The following is a 21,665-nucleotide window of genomic DNA, read 5'->3' on the forward strand; positions in this document are numbered from 1 at the left end:
AAAAAAAACTTCCCGGATTTCCCGGTTAAAAATACACTTTCTCCCGGATGAAAATACATTTTTTCCGTGTTAAGTAACAGTATACTTTTCCTCAGAACTGTAAAACTTATCAATCCTTTATATGGTTGTGGTTTTATACACCCGCTTAGAATTTCCCGGCACTTTAGAAAACGAAACTCGGGGGAAAAAACACGTTTTGGAAAGATGTCTGATATGTAGCAAAATGTACACTGCATATTTTTGTATTACGAAAATATAAATTCAAATTCCACCAAACACCGCATGTTACTTTCTGGATTGAAATCGAGATTGCAATGCGCTTTTGTAAGCCAGTCGTAGCTCATGTCAAGCGATCTCTGCAGCCAATGACAGCGGATATTCAGAGCATAGGATTTGTGATGTTGTCAGCTAATAGCAACATCACTGTTAAGTTGTGAGACCACACAAATAGGAAAAGGTAATGGTTTAAATTACTATACATAGTGTTGCTACAAGAAAAGAAAAGCTTTCACGTATAATAATGGTCTCTAAGATTAATAAGCTGCAAGAGAAGCTAAGCTTTCAGACATAATGTTGATCTTTTTTGCGCGTGTTACACTTTAAGATACATGACACAAATGTGCCAGTAAAATTTTTAAAAATGACATAAATGTTTGATCTTCTGGGCTCGAAAATATTCTAAATGGTCGTCCTCAAAGATTTGATTTTTGAATGAGAGTCAAACATTCTGTGATTTAAGAAATTCATTGGACAGTCACGCACAGAGTTCATCTTGTGTAAAAGGAAATTTACTTTACTTGAAAATAACGCTTTTGGAACAACCATTCAGAATATTTTCCCGCGACCTGTTACAAATGGATTTGTTTCAGCAGTTGCACCAGATGACAGGCGTCGCCGCACTTGGACAGCTATGATGATGCAGGAAGCCCGTATGTTCGTACGTGTAAACATTAAAAGATCTTACATTATGTCATAAAAGAAACAAGACATTAGAGGATACTCCAAGAGCATGGGAATTTTGTGAACCATACTAAAATGCATAATTCGGCTTAAAGTGCACATTCGTATGTCCAGAATCAGATGCCAATTTTCTTGGAGTACCAGTACCATCTCATGTTTGGTTCTTTATTACGGCATAATACCATACGTGCTAGAAGATGAAAATGTGAACTTGAAATGCAGCGAACAGGTGAAACTAGCCAATAGTGTGGAATTAAACACTTCGTTTCAATTAAATTGGCCTCAGCAGAAGAGATTAACAAAAGTCAAATTTCTTTAACAAACCGACAAAAATAACTTCATTGTTCTGCAAGGCGATGATCGCTTGACTGTCAGAAAGGTGGAAACAAAATAAAATCTGAAACTAATAATATATTTTAGCCTTCTGTAATTATGTGAATGTATTTTAATTCACTTGATAGCTCCCGGCCACAGAAATCCATTTTGTTTTCATTGTACATGAGAGCAATAAACGAAGAGGAAACAACAAAATCACTTCACGTAAACACAGGTCACGTGGAGACTACCAGCTCCCCACTACAACTCAGACTGCTCTGTGCATCAGGTCCGGATCTACGATATTTCCGAACTGGGACAATATTAGATAGTGGCGCTCCCCCTCCCTCGAGCGTTTGAGACAAATTTAAAAAATCGACTTTTCAAAAATATCTTCATTTTGTAGCGCATATCTTTCTGAAGAGTCTGATACATAAAACATATATGAGGGAACGTAAGACATGTTATTTGGCCTTACAGTGTTCCGGAGTGCAGTGCCAAGCCTCTTCACACAGCATTCTTCCATCGGACGTCTCGGCATATCGCTCTGTGGAATTCTAACGTGTAGTATTTTGTAATGGGTGCAATCGACCTATATTCCGGCCAGTGGAAATTAAAATGTCCTGTGGTGCCTCTCCTACTCCCAGTCGGTCGGTTTGACATCCTGCCCCTCTTAAAAAAATCTCTCAATTAATACTAGATGGGATTATTCGTAACTGGCAGAACAAGAACTCTTCTGAAAATTTGCAGTCTTTACTGCCTATTAGCTAATAACTTGTTGTTTTGTGTGGCATAAAATTAAATATATGATACATAAAATGAGCAAAGACAAGAGAGAAGCAAGACAGTACACATTTCTTCAGCCCAAAAGGCCTAGCTTTTTTTTCTCTCTAATCTTGCCACAGCTTTATATGGCGTACTTTCGTTTCTGGGAAAGAATCTATTAGCTTATCAAAGTTCGTCGACATTTTGCTATATGAAAAAACGAAATGTCGTTGTCTAATACTAGAAAAGCTGTTAATACAAATAAGTACCTAAGACTGGTGTGGTTTCTCGATCTGATTACGTGTATTTTGTCACTGTCTGTATCAAATGCCTATTAGGCCTACTATAAGCAAAAAGTTTTATGTTAGGAAATAGTTTCATATGTCATTCATACTCTCTAGCTTCTGAAGCATGAGATCGAAAAGTGGTAGTACGAAATTTTTATATAAATTTGGAATCGTCATGTTCTTCTGTAACTTGTGTGAGTCGGCATTTCTTCTCATTCCTCGTTCTAACAATCTTGTCATCACTAATTCTGTAACTATTCCTGCCAGTGTCAACATTTATTCTCTGGTTTACTTCACTAACCCTGCCACAATCGCCGGTGTAGTTATTCTGCATTTATTCTCCGGTTAGGCGTTATTACGTGTACGTACAACGTGTTTTCCGCGCTACTCCAAGAATAGAACTTCAGCGGCTGCCAGCCTTCCAGCTTTATTCGCTCAGCTTGTATAGACCCGTCCCCTTTTGTCTGCCGGAAAGCTTATCTCTAGATGCGACGGGGATTCCTCTGGCACAGACATCACGTACACTATGCACGCATTCAAAAATCAATTTACGATTCATTCAGAAATCAACTTAGAATTTGATCAAAAATATTCAAAAATCAACAGCAATGCATTCAAAATCGTGTGAGTAATCGATAGACCAACGTGCACTGGATGCTTGGTGCTTTGTGAACAGCACTCGCAGCTATTAGGGACATTCTTCCACCTACTCAGTTATAGTTGCCTATCACTATCAGTTAATATCCTTTAACTGAACAACACACCAGATTAATCTCAGGCCGTTCTGTCAATTAGGCACATAAAATAGCATGTCAGACAACATTTTGTTTGTGGTGATAATCTGGATATCATGTGAGAGACATGTTGCGCTGTCTTGAATGTATACAAATTTCAAAAACAGATTTGAAAATATTTTAAGAAACGTGAGGAAAGGCACCTGATGACAAGAGAAAAATATTTGGATGGAAAGGCTAGTAGTGAAGAAGAATGGAAAGGAAAGAGGATGGTGTCAGGATGGGAAAAGAAATGAAATTAAACATAAAATGGAGATTGCTTTGTTGTAAAGCATGTAGTTAAAACAGACAGAAAAAAATGGATAAATGGATTGGGAAATGGCTAAATTTTCATTATGGATTAATATGAGGGTGGTTTGAAAAGTTCTTGGAATCACCAGAGAGGTCAGCACTAGTGCAATGAGTTGTTCACATGATATTCATTGAACTGTTGCCTGTACACATGTGCCACATCAGTGCTCTTTGAAGAGAGGTGTGGCGGTGACGTGGCTCGGTTTTTGTTCCCACATAGTGATTTGCGAAGATGGAGAAAATCGAGATTCGAGCAGTGATTAAGTACTTTGTAAAGAAAGGAATGAAAGCAAAGGACATTCATGCCGATTTCCAGAATACACTGGGGTACTCTGCTCCTTCATATTCAACTGTTGCCAAGTGGGCAAATGAATTTAAATTTGGTCGGGAGAACTTAAATGATGACTCACGCAGTGGTCGGCCAAGATGTGTCATTATTCCAGAAATCATTGCAAAAGTGCACAAAATGGTCTACATCTACATCTACATCTACATTGATACTCCGCAAGCCACCCAACGGTGTGTGGCGGAGGGCACTTTACGTGCCACTGTCATTACCTTCCTTTCCTGTTCCAGTCGCGTATGGTTCGCGGGAAGAACGACTGTCTGAAAGCCTCCGTGCGCGCTCTAATCTCTCTAATTTTACATTCGTGATCTCCTCTGGAGGTATAAGTAGGGGGAAGCAATATATTCGATACCTCATCCAGAAACGCACCCTCTCGAAACCTGACGAGCAAGCTACACCGCGATGCAGAGCGCCTGTCTTGCAGAGTCTGCCACTTGAGTTTATTAAACATCTCCGTAACGCTATCACGGACGATCGCCAATTGAAAGTGCATGAAATTGCTCACGCTTGCCACATGTCATCTGAAGGGATATATTACATTTTAACTGAAGAATTAAAAATGAAAAAAATTATCTGCAAGGTGGGTGCTGCGACTCTTGAAGCTGGATCAAAAACGCATGACAATGGACATATCGGAATAATGTTTGGCCCGTTTTAGGAGAAACGAAAAAGATTTTTTGTGCCGGTTTGTGACCACAGATAAAACTTGGGTGCACTACTATACCCTATACCCTAGAGACAAAACAACAGTCAAAGCAGTGGAAACATGCTGATTCCCCGCCACCAAAGAAAGCAAGGACAATTCCTTTGGCGGGAAAGGTCATGGCATAAGTGTTCTGGGATGTGAAGGGGATTTTATTTGTAGATTATCTCCCCACTGGGCAAATAATTACTGGAGAGTACTATGCTAACCTCCTGGACATATTGCAACAGAAGAGGCAAAAAAAGGCCAGGTTTAGAAGGAAGAAAGTCATCTTCCATCAAGACAATGGGTTCCCGCACACGTGTTGTCGCCATGGCAGAATTACATGAACTAAGTATGAATTGTTGCCACACCTGCCTTATTCCCCTGATGTGGCTCCGTCAGACTTCCATCTCTTGCCAAAACTGAAAATTTTTCTTGGTAAACGAAGATTCACTTCAAATGAAGAATTGATAGCCAGAGTTTACAGCTATTTTGCAAGCCTGGAGGAAACCTTTTTGAGATGGGATCAAGGCACTGGAACATCATTGGACCAAGTGCATTAATCTACAATAAGACTACATTGAAAAATAAAAAAAAGTTTCAGTGATGTAAGTACTTTTTTTCTACTCCATTTCAAGAACTTATAGGGAGCTGAAAGAGATGGATTGATACTGAAGAATGACGTTTTCAGTTCATGAATCATGAGTCAGAACTCCGATGGTATTGTCATACAATTATTATTTCCTTCTGTTAGCCTGCCCTCTTCCTTATGTTGACCTCATAGTGAACGTGTGTCTTCCTCTATGAAACACTATTGCATACAGCAGCACCTGCATTTGTTTTCAGCATTTGTGTAAAATGCTCCAGTCTGCCCTTTATTTATGTGGCAGATGACTCCTTCTGTCATAAAATATATCCACGGATTATACACCATTTGAATGGAGCTTGCTTGTCTAGAGCCTCCCCCATATCATGTTTTTAGGGCACTTTCATCTTAGTGCATAATCTAATATAGTAATTTATTCATCCAGAAACCATTTTTACAATGATTTATAATTCATCAGCCCAGTACAAGGGGAAAAAACGTAAGATCCATATTCTGACATATAAATATTTACAGAACTGTTTAATGTGGATAGGTCAGGTGTTGGACCGTGACCTTTGTTAAGGAACTGTCCCAATATTTAACTGGAATGACTTAGGAAAACCTAAATCAGGATGGCCAGACAGAGCATGAACCTTCATCCTCCCAAATATTAAGCTATTGTGTTAACAAGTGCTCTACCTCATTCAGTTTATACCTGGTGTAAAATGTTAAGATGGAGAATAGTTACACACCACTCATTACATTTCCCATCACTTGTCACTGTGTGTGCGTTACATTCTCTACCTTCCCTTCAGCATTTTTGAGAAACTGAGTTTGCCTTATTTTGTATTGAGTGAGATGTTGAGCTCAGAAAGAAAGTGATACGTTGGTATTACGCAGTTCAGATTTTGGGCATATGATTTCTCTGTAAAAAAAAAAAAAAGCATAAGGCTGTGAAATTTGTTATTATGTGATGGGTGTTTAGTCGTGATTTATTTTTTGCTAACCTCTAATTTTAGTTTTCTAGGTAATCTTTGTATATACAGACTATAGTTTGTACAAAATTACTTTGGGATTGACCCTTGGTAGGAGCACGTGGAAGTCCAGAAGAGAGTTGCTATGTCCCGCAAACAGGCAAATGGTTCATTTTATAAATATGGAAATTACATTAAAGTGTTCTGGAAGGATTACATTAAATTTTGATCTTAGTCGTATCTGGGGAAATAAATTATTATTACGATATACGAACAGTTTACGAAAATGCATTTTCTCACGACATTATGGAATTTTCGACATGCCATGCAGGGAAACTTTTTTTTTTTTAATTGAAGTTAGGGGAATACATTATGGGAATCAAATCTTAGGAGTACGTCATATTTTCTTATGTTTGAAACCAGAACTTTGTCGGAGATCTCTGTTGTGAGATAATTTGAGTTGAATATGACACACAAGGATCTGTCTGCTCCGTCAGCTACTAATTGGGTGCCCGTACGGTTTCAACACGAGAAGTGAATTGTTACAGGTTTGTAATGAAACTGTTATTAAGTTTTCTGATCTGTCTACTTAGAGTTCTAACACAACAAAAAATAAGATTAAGGCTGAAACTTCCTGGCAGATTAAAACTGTGTGCCCCACCGAGACTCGAACTCGGGACCTTTGCCTTTCGCGGGCAAGTGCTCTACCAACTGAGCTACCGAAGCACGACTCATGCCCGGTACTCACAGCTTTACTTCTGCCAGTACCTCGTCTCCTACAGGGCCTCTTTTTTACAGTAGTTATATTGTAAACAGTGATATTTATTTTGTGTGGTACAGATTGAATTCGAGAGATGAACTTGCTGTGGAATTAGTTGCCATTAAGACCATCTTATTCAAATTTCAAAACTTCTTCCAATCTGCAGAGATGATATTCCTGACAGCTTCTCTTGTGAGTGCTTTGACTGCAGAGAGGGTAAATTTATTATTATTTCTGCCAATGTAAACTTTAATTTGGGCCCATATTAACTGTGTTGGGTTGAAATGGCAGTGGTAAGGTGGTAGCCTAATGACTTTATGTCTATGTTTCTTTGTCAGTTCATCGAATTCGTATAGAGAGAACTGTGGCTTAGAGGGAGATTTTTTTCCCCCATAAGTGCCACCTTTTTAAGGTCATCACTTACATCAACATTATGGCACTGAAACCAGTTAATGATTTCCTTCTTCTGGTTTGCCATGATAGGTGCATTGTCAACCTCAACTGAATGGTAAGGAGCATTACCTAGAACTATTGTTGATGGTTATTCAAGATTTGGTATTAGTGGATCTTTGAATAATTTTGTAAATGTAAAGTGGTTTGTTTCTTCTTGAGAATCTCCGGTTTTCTTTGATTTAAAAAGCAGGGGGCTATTTGTGAGAAAACCTGGCAACATGAAGAAGAATAAGTCTGCCCCTCTTGCTGGAAGGCAATCTGATTGTTTCTTTAGTTGTGTTGTCTGTCCAGCCCTCCTTCACAATGTGACCAGAACTGACCCATGTTTCGTCAAGTCACACTACTTTGTTGATGTTTATGCTATGAATATCACTTAAAAATCGAAATTGCCATGCAGCTATATTATCTCCCTCCATCAGTAGCTTGCGGCCACAGAAATCTCCATAGTAAAAGCATAGGTTGTGCAAAACTGTGGATGAGGGTATAACACTGCTTTGAAAAGCTTTGTTTCTTTAAGTGTCACCAGTAACTTCCTGAGTGTTGGATGTTCCTTCCTGCTCTAATCATCATAAACATGATGATGAATCGCATCCCCTGCAAATGAGTCGATGTTAGTAATACATCCATACAACATTTTTTCCCCCAGGAGTAAGTTTTGATGATTTTTCAGTTTCTTTTTATTTGTTGAACATTTCCTTCCCAATCTTCACAGTGGTGTTTTTGTTTATATTCAGAGCTGCAGCAGTTCTGTTGATTACTTTGTTAACACAGAACAGTGGACCCCCATAAGCTTCTCACTCCCAAAGCAAGCATGTAAAACTCAAACCATTTCTCTCAACTGCGCTCCTATGGCAATTCCTTGGCGAAGAGCACGACATCGAATTTTTTCATTTGCAATTTTCGACAAACTTCCCACTGATGTTGTTGAGTACCATACAATGAATGACTGTAACAACCAGTAACAGTAACAACCAGTAACAGTAACAATGAATAATAGTAAGAACAAATAAAAGAAAATAGCTCTTACAACTGTAAAGATGAACACACAGTAAATCACACAGTATGGTTGCCGGGAGGTCTCATCCATGATGTGGAAGAGGCCCTGCCGGTAGCTATTGAGTGCACTGGATGCAACCGGCTGCACATAGTGGCGCATGTCGGCATGAATGACACCTGCCGCTTGTTTTCTGAGGTCATCCTCGTCTCCTTTCAGTGGATGGCTGATTTGGTGGAGGCAACTAGCGTCACACACAGGGTGCAGGCTAAGCTGTCTTATTTGTAACATCATACCCAGGGTTGATCACAGTCCTGTGGTTTGGAGCATAGTGGAATGTCTAAAGCAGAGGCCCAGATGGCTCCGCAACTGTATTGGATGCGAATTTGTCAATCTCCACTATCAGGTACAGAAATGTAGGGTTCCGCTTGATAGGTCGGGCGTGCATTACACACAGACAGCAGCTACCAATGTTAGGAAGTACATGAGGTGTGCACATGGGCCTTTTTAAGTTAAAGTCTCCCTTGGGATCAAAGACGATTTGTTTGATAAATTGGACACAGTGCCCTCAGAGAATGTTTGTGTTGTTGCAAACCAGAGATAGGAAAGGTTAATATGATTTTAGTAAACTGCAAGGAAAGGTCCCAGAATTAGCACTGCTTATTGAAAGTAAGACAGTATTGGGAACAGGAAGTTCGTTAAAACTGGGCTTAAATGACAATGAAATCCTAAATTCAGATTGGAATATTTATCATAAGGATTGCTTAGTTCCCAGTAGTGGCAGCTTGTTTATTACAGTAAAGAATTCGATAAAATCTGGCGAGGTTGTCACGGATTCCGATTGTGACTTTATCTGGGTGATGTTAAGCATCAAAAATCAGTCAAAAATGGCAATTGGATGCTTTTATATACTGATTGGATCAGGAGAAATGTTCTCTAAGACTGTTTGCAGATGATGCGGTTGTCTATAACTAAGTAGCAATGCCAGAAGACAGTAACAATTTGCAGATGACCTCTAGAGAATTGATGAATGGTGCAGACTCTGGCAGTTGACTCTAAATGTAAATACATATAACATATTGTACATACATAGGAAATGAAATCTACTACTGTATAACACTATTGATCTACATCTACATCTACATAAATACTCTGTAAGTCACCGTACGGTGCGCGGCGAACGGTACCCTGTCATTTCCTTTCCTGTTCCACTCGCAAATAGAGGGAGGGAAAAACGACTATCATTGTGCCTCCATGTGAGTTCTAATTTCTTGTATCTTATCTTTGGGGTCCTCATACGCAATGTATGTTGGCGGCAATAGAACTGTTGGGCAGTCAGGTTCAGATGTCGGTTCTCTAAATTTTCTCGATAGTGTTTCTCGAAAAGAAAGTTGTCTTCCCTCCAGGGACTCCCATTTGAGTTCCCAAAGCATTTCTGTAACTCTTGCGTGTTTCTCGAACCTACCAGTAACAATTCTAGCTGCCCATCTCTGAATTGCTTCAATGTCTTCTTTCAATCTGACTTGGTACAGCTCCCAAACTCTCCAGCAGTACTCGAGAATAAGTGGCACAAGTGTCCTGTATTTGGCCTCCTTTTCAGGTGAACCACTCTTTCCTAAAATTCACCCATAAACCAAAGTCGACCATTCGCCTTCCCTTCCACAGTTCTCATATGCTCGTTCCACCTTATATCGCTTTGCAACATTATGCTCAGATATTTAAACGACTTGACTGTCAAGCAGGACATTAGTAATACTGTATCTGAACATTGCAGGTTTGACCTTCCTACTCAAACACATTATCTTACATTTTTCCACATTTAGGGCTAACTGCCATTCATCACACCAGCTGGAAATTTTGTCCATGTCATCCTGTATTTTCCTACAGTCACTCAACTTCGACACCTTACTGGACACCACGGCGTCATCAGAAAACAACCGCTGCCCAACCTGTGAGCCAAATCATTTACGTATATAGAGAAAAACTGTGGTCCTATCACACCTCCCTGTGGCACTCCTAACGATACCTTTGTCAACATCGAGGATAACATACTGGGTTCTATTATTTAAGAAGTCTTCGAGCCACTCACATATCTGTGAACATATTCCATATACTTGTACCTTCATTAAAAGCCTGCAATGGGGCACCATGCCAAATGCTTTCTGGAAATCTAGAAATATGGAATCTGCCTGTTGCTCTTCAACTATATTTCTCAGTATATCATGTGAGAAAAGGGCAAGCTGAGTTTAGGACAAGCGATGCTTTCAAAACCATGCTGATTCGTGGGCATAAGCTTCTCAGTCCCAAAAGGGTTTATTATATTCATATTGAGAATATGTTCAAGGATTCTGCAGCAAACTGAAGTTAGCTGCAATTTTGTGGGTCCATCCTTTTACCTTTCTTGTATATTGAAGTGACCTGCACATTTTTCCAGTTGCTTAGGACTTTCCACTGGGCGAAAGATTCATCATAAATGCAAGATAAGTAGGGGCCAATGACGTAGAGTACTCTTTATAAAATTAAACTGGGATTCCATCTGCACTTGTGATTTATTTGCTTTCAAATCTTTCAGTTGTTTCTCTACACAAGGTATGCTTATTACTGTGTCGTCCATACGGGAGTCTGCCTTATGGTCAAATGACAGGATGTTTGTATGATTCTCCTGTGCTGAACGACTTCTTGTATGTGAAATTTAAAACTTTGCTATCTTCATCTGCCACACCAGACTGGTCAATGAGGGACTGAATGGAAACCTTAGACCCACTTAATGAATTTGCATAGGACCAGAATTTTCTTGGGTTCTATGACAGATCTTTTGCTGCATTGTGATGGTAGTAGTTGATGTATGCTTTGCGCACAAATCTTTTCATATACACCAATGTCTACTAATCTTTATCGTAATTTATGCATTCCCTTTTGAACCAAGAGTGCAACATCCTCTGCTTCCTCAGCATCCACCAAATTTTGTTATTGAACCATTGTGGGTCTTTTCCACCCTTCATCCACTTACTAGGCACATAACTCCCCAGACCACGATTTACAATCTACTTAAACTTTTCTCCATAATTCCTGTACATCCATCATACTGGAACCAAGTGATGCCAATTCACTGTCTAAATGAGATGTTAATAACTGCTTATCTGCTCTATCTACTGGGAACACTCTCCTAGCCTTCTTGGCTGATATCAACTTTTGTAATCATAGTTTCTATAATGACATCATGATAGCTAATCCCTGTTTCTATACTGACATTATTGATAAAAGTCCAGCCTATTTGTAGCTACAAAGTCTAAGATATTTCCATTGCATGTTGGGTGCCGAGCTTGCTGCTCAAGACAATTTTCAGAAAACTTTTGTTTTTTGTATGTCTGTATCTCCCCAATGAATTCGTAGATATCCTAGTCAATACTCGGCAGGTTAAAGTCACCTCCAACCATTATTGCATGAGCTCGGTATTTACGCGCTGTTGACTGTAGATTTTCTTTGACCGATTGTAGAACCGTCACAGAAGAATAGGGTGGCCAGTAAAAATATTCAAAAATTAACTTGGTTTCACCTACACCTGTTATATGCAACCAGATGACTTCACTGTCACATTCAACCTTGACCTCAGTAGAGAGAACATTTGCATCAACTGCAATGAACACTCCCCATCCTATGGCCTCTAATCTGTCTCTCTGATATATGTTTCATGACTTGCTAAGTATGCCTTTGGGTTTCAGCCAGCTCTCAGTCACAAGAACAATTTGAACATGAGAACTTTCCTGGAGGGCAGTAAATTCAGGAACTTTATTATGAGTACTTCGACAGTTTACTGTTAAAATTGTGACAGTCTATTGTGAATGCCATTTGACTTCCCTTGCTGAATATCGACTGGTGAGTGTTCTTCATAGTAGCTCGAACTAATGCCTAGCCTAAAAAATCCTCATGTGCACTCCACAAGTACTCTGCTACACAAGTAGCTTCTTCCGAACAACTTTGGGAATGATGCTGCAAATTGCGATCTCTGCTTGTACCCCATGTGCGATGCCAGCAGCCTGGACGAACTGAGGATTGCCTCAGAACGTATGTGACAGGCATTGTTGGTGCTGATGTTAGTCACAACAATCAGATGACTGCACCGTGCAAAATCGATAGCCACAGGCCAGGCCACTTCCACATCTCGGATGAGGTCCCCCTGCCCCAGACATACCGAGCGCACATTGGCTTTCTGTCCAGCCCTGAATGCTATGAGCCTAACATTGGAGCTCCCAATGACTAGTAAACACCCCCCCCCCCCCCCCCCCCCCCCCCCCCCCCCCCCCCCCCCCCCCCCCCCCCCCCCCCCCCCCCCCGTGCCTGTTCGGACCCTGCTGAAAGAGCCACCTGTCCACTCACAGGGTGAATGAGCAAGACCAGGCGATCAGTCTCCACATCTCCACATTGGCCCCCCGCCTCGAGTGATGCGAACACATTACCAGCCACCACTGACCCTTCTGGAGGGTGGACCCACCACATTGGGTGCTGTACGAGGCGCCTCAGAAGCAGAGACTGTGGGCAAAACAAGTGACACATGAGGTGTCCCATGTGACGCGCTAGATTCTCCACAGCCGTTACACCCACAGGCAGCAGCCTGAACGTGACTGCTGTAGCCAAAAGTGCATTCAGCTAACACAAATTGCGGCCAGTTGGTCTTGCATTCGCAAACAGCATGCACACATCCTAACCATTCTAGCAAGACTAGCTGAAGAAGTGAACTATGAAAGAAGACAACTTTCTGCCCTCCTGATGTGTCACCAGTGGGTGCTGATGCGTTAATGAGCTATGTAGGTGGTTGTTCAGTGAGCAACTATTGTGCTACAGACTGAATGAATTTACACTTACAAAAACATGAGATTAAACCTCTTAAACAGGAATTTAATAAATATACTAAGTGAAAAACACAAGAAAAGATAAACACTTAACTTGCTGTGATGCAGATGTATATCACCTGAGAGCTAATGACAAGCCGCTGGATACAATATATGCCATAAAATATCTAGGAGTAACTATCCAGAGCGACCTTAAGTGGAATGACCACATAACACAAATAGTGGGGAAAGCAGATGCCAGATTCAGATTCATAGGAAGAATCTTAGAGAAATGTAACTCATTCATGAAGGAAGTGGCTTATATGCCACTAATTTGACTGATTCTTGAGTATTGCTCATCTGTGTAGGATCCCTACCAGATAGGGCTGGCAGAAGATATAGAGTAGGTCCAATGAAGAGCAGCACATTTTATCATGGGATCGTTTGGTCGGCATGAGAGCATTACGGAGTTGCTCAATAAAATCCATTGGCAGACAACAAACTCCATTGTCAGACATCAAAAGAGAGGCATTATGGACCACAGAGAGATTTACTATTGAAATTTCAAGATAGCCTTTCCGAGAACAGTCAGACAACATATTACTTTCTCTCACATGCATCTTGAATTACTTTCTCTCACATACATCTTGCGTAATGACCATGAGGAGAAAATTCGAGAAATTAGAGCCAATACTGAGGCTTACTGACAATCATTCTTCCCACGCACTATTTGCGATTGGAACAGGGTTGGAGGGCTCAGATAGTGGTACAAAAAGTACTGTCTGCCACACACTACTAGGTGGCTTGTGGAGTATGGTGTAGATATAGATGTAGATCACACAGGACAGCAAACTGTCTGCAGTTGAAAATCAGTGCAAGCAGGAAGTGTTGTGGTGTGGAATGAAGGTTTGACAGTTCGTGGGTTTGCTGCAGGTAGTGTGGTATTGGCAGAAAGTGGCCTGAGCCTGTTGCATAGAATTCTATTGTAATACTATTCTTTATAATAAGCCCAACTACCCGTTTTAGTGTTATTCTTACAGCTCATTTCTGTAAATTGAAAATTGTCCATGTTTTGTGCATTTGTGCAAGTAATCCCGTAGCTTCGAATTGAGTGTACATATAACAGCATGTCACCACAATTTACTGCCTGTTAAATATTGATAATTAATAGGACCCTAAGGATGTAACATGCTATGAAAGGCATAACATACTGAGGACATTCTCTTTGGCAGTATCTTTGTTGATTCCGTGTCAGTTGATAACCAATATTCATCCCTAAAATATTTGTATTTACTATACAGTCTATAGATTTATCATTTATATGTAATGTGACAGAATTGCTTCCCTTTTTGAGTCAATGTTTGTGCTGTTTGTTTTTTGTATGTTTAGTTTTAATTTACTATATTCTGCTCAATGGTTAATATCCTTAAAAATTTAATTTACCTTCTCTACTACGATTGTGGTGTTTTATTAAAGTTACTATAATATTGGTGTCATCACAAAAATGCATTCTTCTCCATGCACCGTATTTTCTGCAAAGTCACTGTTATTTATTAACATTATAATTTGTCTTAATATACTACCTGAAGGAATACCTATGTTAATATGTGCAGGGTATGGTAATTGTTTCACTAAAATAAAGGATTACCAGATTATAAATCATGTATTGTGCACAAAAAGTTTACATTTCATAACAACTGATAACGTATGTGATCACTGACAAGTACATTAGATTTACTTGTTAAAAGAACAGTTCATTTGATAAGTGAGCCACGTTTTTATTTTACAAATGTTTAAAGTATGGAGTTTTTCCAGATTTGCTCAAAATTTCAAAAGTTATCCCCATATACAAGAGGGGTGATGAACTACTACTCCAGAACTATCGACCAGTTTCTATTGTGCCACTATTCTCAAAAATATTTGAATCATTCTTGTACATTCAATTAAGTAATTACTTTGAAAAATATGCCCTTTTGCACAACAGTGAGTATGAGTATGGATTTCAGCCGGGTAAAAACATCACTGCAGCTGCTCTAGAAATTGTTGACCAGACTTTAACTGCTTTCGAAATTAAGATGATGGTGTCACCTGTATTATGTGATTTAAGTAAATCTTTCAACTGCATTCCTTTTAACATATTACTAACAAAATCGGAGTATTATGGTCTACAGAAATCTACATTGGGAGTAATCTCTTCCTACCTGACTAACAAGAGACAGTTTGTCTCAATTAAAAATAGACATTCCCCCTTAGTAGAAGTTAGCACAGGTGTACCACAGGGCTTGGTCCTTGGCCCCTTCTTTTTCACTGTGGCTATCAATGAGCTGCCCCATTGTGTATCATAGTCTGTAATCCGCTAAGGTGATGATACAATTTTACTTTCTTCACATCATGATGTCCCAAGCCTTAATAAGATCTCGCAAGAAACTGTCGACTGTGCATTGAACTGGTTTGCAGCCAGTAAACTTGTCTGTGATCCATATTAAACTCAAAAGCATATGTTAGGATTGATTAAGGAGGTAGAAAATAAATGTGTCAAACTTTTAGGAATAAATATTAATGCCAAACGCAGTTGGGAAGAACATATCAATCAAATATGTAAAAAGATCTCACGAGTGTCCTCCTCATATGGAAACTGAGAGATATGGTTTGTAATAATCATCTCCGTATGGCATATTTTGGACTCTCTCTGTCTCTCATCTCATATGGCCTTCTCTTATGAGGACATTCTCCTCATATCAGCAACATTTTAAAAGTCCAAAAAAAAGTTTTCCGCATATTATTCAAGGCTGGTTCTAAAGAGCACTGTCACCTCTTTTTATCAGGCTTAAGCTGCTAACAGTTGTGAAGCTGTACGTCTATGCGTCTGCACTCTGTCAAGAACAGCATTAAAGAATGTGTTTAAGGAAAACAATGCACCAACACGACACCAGAAATAAGGCAAACATTGACATTCCAAGACACAGGCTAACTATAACAGGAAACTCTCATAAAATAAAGACCCTCAAAATTTTTAACAAGCTGCCTCTTACTGCTCAATCCCTGCCATTCAAAAAATTCAAAACAAAATTGTATGACTTGCTGACAAAAAACCGATATTACAAAATGAAAGAGCCCTGCGAAATGGGCACTATTGACATTAATATTCAGGATTAGAGCTGTATATAGGATAGTTAATATGTACGTGGATTGTAAAGGTTAATTGTAATAATTTAAGTTCATCTCTAACTCAATATTATTAAGATATTACCTAATATTATTAAGAAAGCCTATTTTACTGTATGTGGTCAATGACAATGAAAGATTCTGACGTATGATTACTGACCAGCACATTAGATTTATGTGAAGTCTTTTACATTGCCATTTCAAATGTTATTTTGCAAAGAATAAACTATTCAGTTTTTTTAACTGAATAATTAATGCAAAGTTTTATGACAATGAGATGGGGATCTCCCTGTGTGTTTCGGCTGTTGAGGACAGCTCAGTGTCAGATGGCTTCACACTACTATGTATTATCTGTTCGTGGAGCAGAATTTAACTGCAGACTGGACTGAAACTTTGAGTCCACACTTTTCATTTACACTGCTTGACATTGCTGAGATATTACTTACGGATATTTACAATCTGCGTAGAAAGTAACTTCTTATAACACATGTAACAACAACATGCTTACTGCTTGTTAGCCAGATTCTGAAACAAAATCTTCCAGCTGAATGAATTATAATACTCTTAATGCATTTTAGTGCTTAGTGTGAGACAGAAACTGTAAACTGTATAAGCATTTTTCAACGGAGAAATTGCTGAAGTAGGCATGTTGAAGTAGAAGAAAAGTGATAGAGCATAGAAATAAAACTGGAAAAATAGGAAGTGGAAATGAAATAAATTACGGCTCAGCTTCCTCTTTTTAACAGTTGATGTACGCACAGAAAATCTATCTAACCTGTTAAATAGTCTGTAAGATGGAAACAGAAGAGGACAATATGAAGATGAGAAGTGAGATATGATACTGCGTGAAGAATTTGACAAAGCACTGAAAGACTTAATTGGAAACAAGGCCCCGGGAGAAGACAACATTCCATTAGAGCTCCTGAAAGCCTTGGGAAAGCCAACCATGACAAAAGTCTTCCATCTGATGAGCAAGATGTATGAGGCAGCTGAAGTACCCTCAGACTTCAAGAAGAATGTGCAAGCTGTACAACTTTGCTTCCGCCATTTTTTCCCCAGCATTTGAGTTTTTAATGAAACTAATTGGGTACACAGCTATCATTCAAAGTATTTTCCATCCCTGGCCACTACTTTCTCTCATCTTTCGGGCAGTGTACGAATCCCACGTCAAAAAAATTGTTCATCTTTTGAAGTGATCCATGGATTGATCCAATTTGTGACTTCTTCATGGGATTGGAAACGTTGGTCAGCCAGGCCATGCGCCAGTGATCTAAACAGGTGATAGTCAGAGGTAGCAATGTCAGGAGAATGTGGCGGGTGGGGTAGGACTTCCCATTTTAATGTTTCCAAGTACATGTTGACCCCTTTTGCAACGTGGGGTCGAGTGTTGTCGTGCTGCAAAATCACTTTATCTTGCCTCTAAATTTATTGTGTCCATTTGCCTTTTAATGCTCTACTCAGACGCTTGCGTTTGATAATGAGCACATGTGATTGTTTGACTTGATTTTAACACCTCATAGTAAAAGACGCCGAGCTGGTCCCACTAAATGCAGAGCATGGTCTTACAGCCGTGAATATTCGGTTTGGCCGTTGACGTGGAAGCATGTCCGGGATATCTCCATTGATTTTTTGCGTTTAGGGTCATTGTAATGAACCCATTTTTTGTCCCCGGTCACAATGCAATGCAGAAATCCCTTTCATTCTTGCCTCTGAAGCAACAGTTCGCAAATGCTGTTCAACTTCTCTTGGTTTCAGCTCACACAGGAGCCAAGTTCCTTCTTTCTGAATCATGCCCATGGTCTTGAGACATTTTGAAATGGCTTGCTGTGTCACTCCTACTAATTGTGCCAATTCTTCTTGAATTTGACGCGAGTCTTCACTCAGCATTGTCTCCAATTCTGCATATTCGGAAACATTCTCTCTTCCACCACTATGCCGGTCTACGGCGTTAAAAATCACCATTGTTGAAGCGTTGAAACCACTCACTGCACATTATTTAACTAATAGCGTCCTTACCAAATGTACTTGAGAGAATTTGATGAGACTCGGCCGCTGTTTTCTTGATATTGAAACAAAACAGTAACACCTCCAGCAAATGAAGAGAATTAGGCTCGTAAACTGACATTTTCAATCAAGAACAACACTATGATGCTGACACAAATCGACTAATGTTTGAATGAGGTTATGTTGACTGAGGTCCAAACTAACTGCCTGATGTATGCGATCTGTTTCTTTCGACCGCTACTTACTGTTGTTGCTACCTATCAGCAAATGGCGGAAGCAAAGTTGTACACCTTGTAATAATTGCAGTTTCATAGAAGCAGGTGCTGACAGGTGTGAAAATTACCGAACTATCAGTTTAATAAGTCATGGTTGCAAAATACTAACACAAATCCTTTACAGAAGAATGGAAAAACTGATAGAAGCAGACCTCGGGGAAGATCAGTTTGGATTCTGGAGAAATGTAGGAACAAGTGGAGCAATACTAACAGTACAACTTCTAATAGAAGATAGGTTAAGGAAAGGCAAAAAGGCAAACCTACTTTTACAGCATTTGTAGACTTAGAGAAAGCTTTTTACAGTGTTGATTGGAATACTCTCTTTCAAATTTTAAAGATGGCAGGAGTAAAATATAGGGGGGGAAAGGCTATTAACAATTTGTACAGAAACAAGATGTCAGTTATGAGTCAAGGGGCATGAAAGGGAAGCAATGGTTGAGAAGGGAGTGAGACAGCATTGTAGCCTATCTGCAATGTTATTCAATCTGTATATTGAGCAGACGGTAAAGGAAACAAAAGGAAAATTTGGAGTAGGAATTGAAGTGCAGGGATAAGAAATAAAAGCTTTGATGTTTGTCAATGGCATTGTAATTCTCTCAGAGACAGCAAAGGACTTGGAAGAGCAGTTTAATGGAATGCAGAGAAACTGTAAAGAGGATATAAGATGAATATCAACAAAAGTGAAATGAGGATGATGAAATGTAGTTAAATTAAATCAGGCGTTGCTGAGGAAATTAGATTAGGAAATGAGACACTTAAAGTAGAAGATGAGTTTTGCTATTGGGAGGCAAAATAACTGATGATAGTTGAAGTAGGGAGGATATAAAATGTAGAATGCAATGGAAAGAAAAGAGTTTCTGAAGAAGAGAAATTTGTTAACATCTAGTATAGATCTAAGTGTCAGGAAGTCAATTCTGAAAGTGTATGTATGGAGTGTAGCCATGTATGAAAATGAAACATGGATGATGAACAGTTTAGACAAGAAGAGAATAGAAGCTTTCGAAATGTGGTGCTACAGAAGAATGCTGAAGATTAGATGGGTAGATCATGTAACTAATGAAGAGGTACTGAATAGAATCGAGAAGAGAAATTTGTTGTACAGCCTGACTAGAAGAAGGGATCAGTTGGTAGGACACATTCTGAGGCATCAAGGGATCATCAATTTATTACTGTAGGGAATTATGGGAGGTAAAAATCATAGAAGGAGACCAAGTGACGAATACAGTAAGCAGATTCAGAAGGGTGTAGGTTGCAGTAGTTACTCAGAGATGAAGAGAGCTGCACAGGATAGAGTTGCATGTAGAGCTGCACCAAACCAATCTATGGACTGAGGACCACAATAAAAACAACAAGCACCTTCTAACCATTCACCCATTCTCATTATAATAAGTCAGTGGAGCTGCACCACTTTATCACAGAAGCAGCTACATAATACAACAACATTTTCCAGTTCATAGTGTAGGGAAATTATATATACTCAAATTCTTCAGAGATTGTCATTTCTTAACTAATTTGGCAATTGCCACTTTATAATGTGTGCCTTCAATTAATAACACACTGGAGCACTTTTCCTTCTGTCATGATGTAGTTTATATTTAACCATTGTGTCAACTGCTCTATCACAAAACATTCTTGGGTGTTTTTTTGCATGGGAAGAGCCAACACATCTGTGTTGGTGCCATGTTACTTTGCGCAAGCTCTACCTTCTCATCACACTATTTCCATTCCTTTTCTACGTATTCCCATTATTGCTACAAATGTGTGTGTGTGTGTGTGTGTGTGGGGGGGGGGGGGGGATGATTTTCATAGGTAACCAATTCTTTTCTATTAATGTTCAGTTTACGATGTGTGTTTTCATATACATAAAAATAATGGATTTCAGAAACTGTCATTAATCAGCAAACAGGTTTGTAATCCAACATAGTATGTCAAAACAATGCAAAATCTCTTTCATTCACAAATACTGTTTTAATTTTAAGCAGGCTGTATAGGATTTTTATTACGTTGTATGCTCTTATATGTTGCAATTATTTTTTCAGAATATCTGAAATGTGGTGTCCTGCATCTGCAATATTTGTGAGACATGTTCTGAGACAAAGTTCTGGGAGTTACATTGTACAAAAACAACAAAGCAAAAGTCGGAAGAGGCTGTATGTTGACCTCTACCTATCCGTTGATGAGGGTTTTATTAATCTTGGTGAAGAGCTTTGTGATAAGGAATATGCAGTATTTGAGACACAGATTTTCGAAGGTATGTATTAATGTAAATAACAAAAAATAAAATCGTTTTAGTAACATGTTTACACTTCCTAAGAAATAATATTTAATGTTACACTTATTTTATCTACAGGAGACCAACCTACACTGATTCAACAATACATAACTTATCACACCATCCATGCATGCATAAGTTTGCTGCACTCACATATGTGCTACATAGGGCACACAGACACTTCTGTTAAGCCAGAAACTGTACATACAAGAAATTAATACTGTAGCAGAAGTTGCAGTGAATACTGGATAATTGGCAGACTCAGCTGACAGATTCTCCAACAGAATGAAATCCAGTACTTGTAATACAGACACCACAGAAAGGCAAAAAACACCTCACAGACCTGCACAATTTATGGGATATTAAAAAAATTGGCAAACAATTTAAGAATATTAATGTAAAACCATCCTTCTCCACAAACAACAAATTTGGTTATCATTTAGCTCGCACAGTGAGCACTGAAATGTCATGGTTTTAATTAATAGTTCTAGTATGGCTCCACATTGGGCACCATTGAAAGATAATGATTTTTTGTTAGTTAGGCCACATGCTGAGACAATTGTAGTGTACCTACTACGAGCAGATTAGTAGACATGCATGTATTTTTAAGCAGTTGCCAATTATGTGCTAGTTATGAACCAAGTGTCAGATTCATTGGAATGGCTTGAATAAGCTGATCCTTCCTGGGCACACACTTGCATGCATCCAAATAGTAATGAAGGATAAATTGCTGTGGCAACAGTGATTTGCATACTCTGCTTGGGAAAGGAAAAAATGGTGCATCAGCTTTCTGAGTTTTCTCTAATTAATGTCCCATAAATTGTGAGACTGTATTGCTGGCCAGTACATACCTTCAGAAGGTGAAATATGTAGTATTGCTGATCAGTACATATAAAAATGACATACTATC

The 21,665-nt window shown here is 39.1% G+C and overlaps 1 protein-coding gene across 1 annotated transcript in view; it reads left to right on the plus strand.

The window, feature by feature from the left end:
- The window catches only part of LOC126457495 (putative ATP-dependent RNA helicase TDRD12), a 449,051-nt gene that overhangs the window by 26,889 nt on the left and 400,497 nt on the right, over nucleotides 1-21,665 (plus strand). The window contains exon 4 of the mRNA XM_050093799.1: nucleotides 20,523-20,734. Within this exon, the coding sequence (XP_049949756.1) occupies nucleotides 20,523-20,734 (212 nt within the window). The remainder of the gene's footprint in view (nucleotides 1-20,522; nucleotides 20,735-21,665) is intronic.

The sequence above is a fragment of the Schistocerca serialis genome, chromosome 2 (assembly GCF_023864345.2).
Source record: "Schistocerca serialis cubense isolate TAMUIC-IGC-003099 chromosome 2, iqSchSeri2.2, whole genome shotgun sequence".
Classification (NCBI taxonomy): domain Eukaryota; kingdom Metazoa; phylum Arthropoda; class Insecta; order Orthoptera; family Acrididae; genus Schistocerca; species Schistocerca serialis.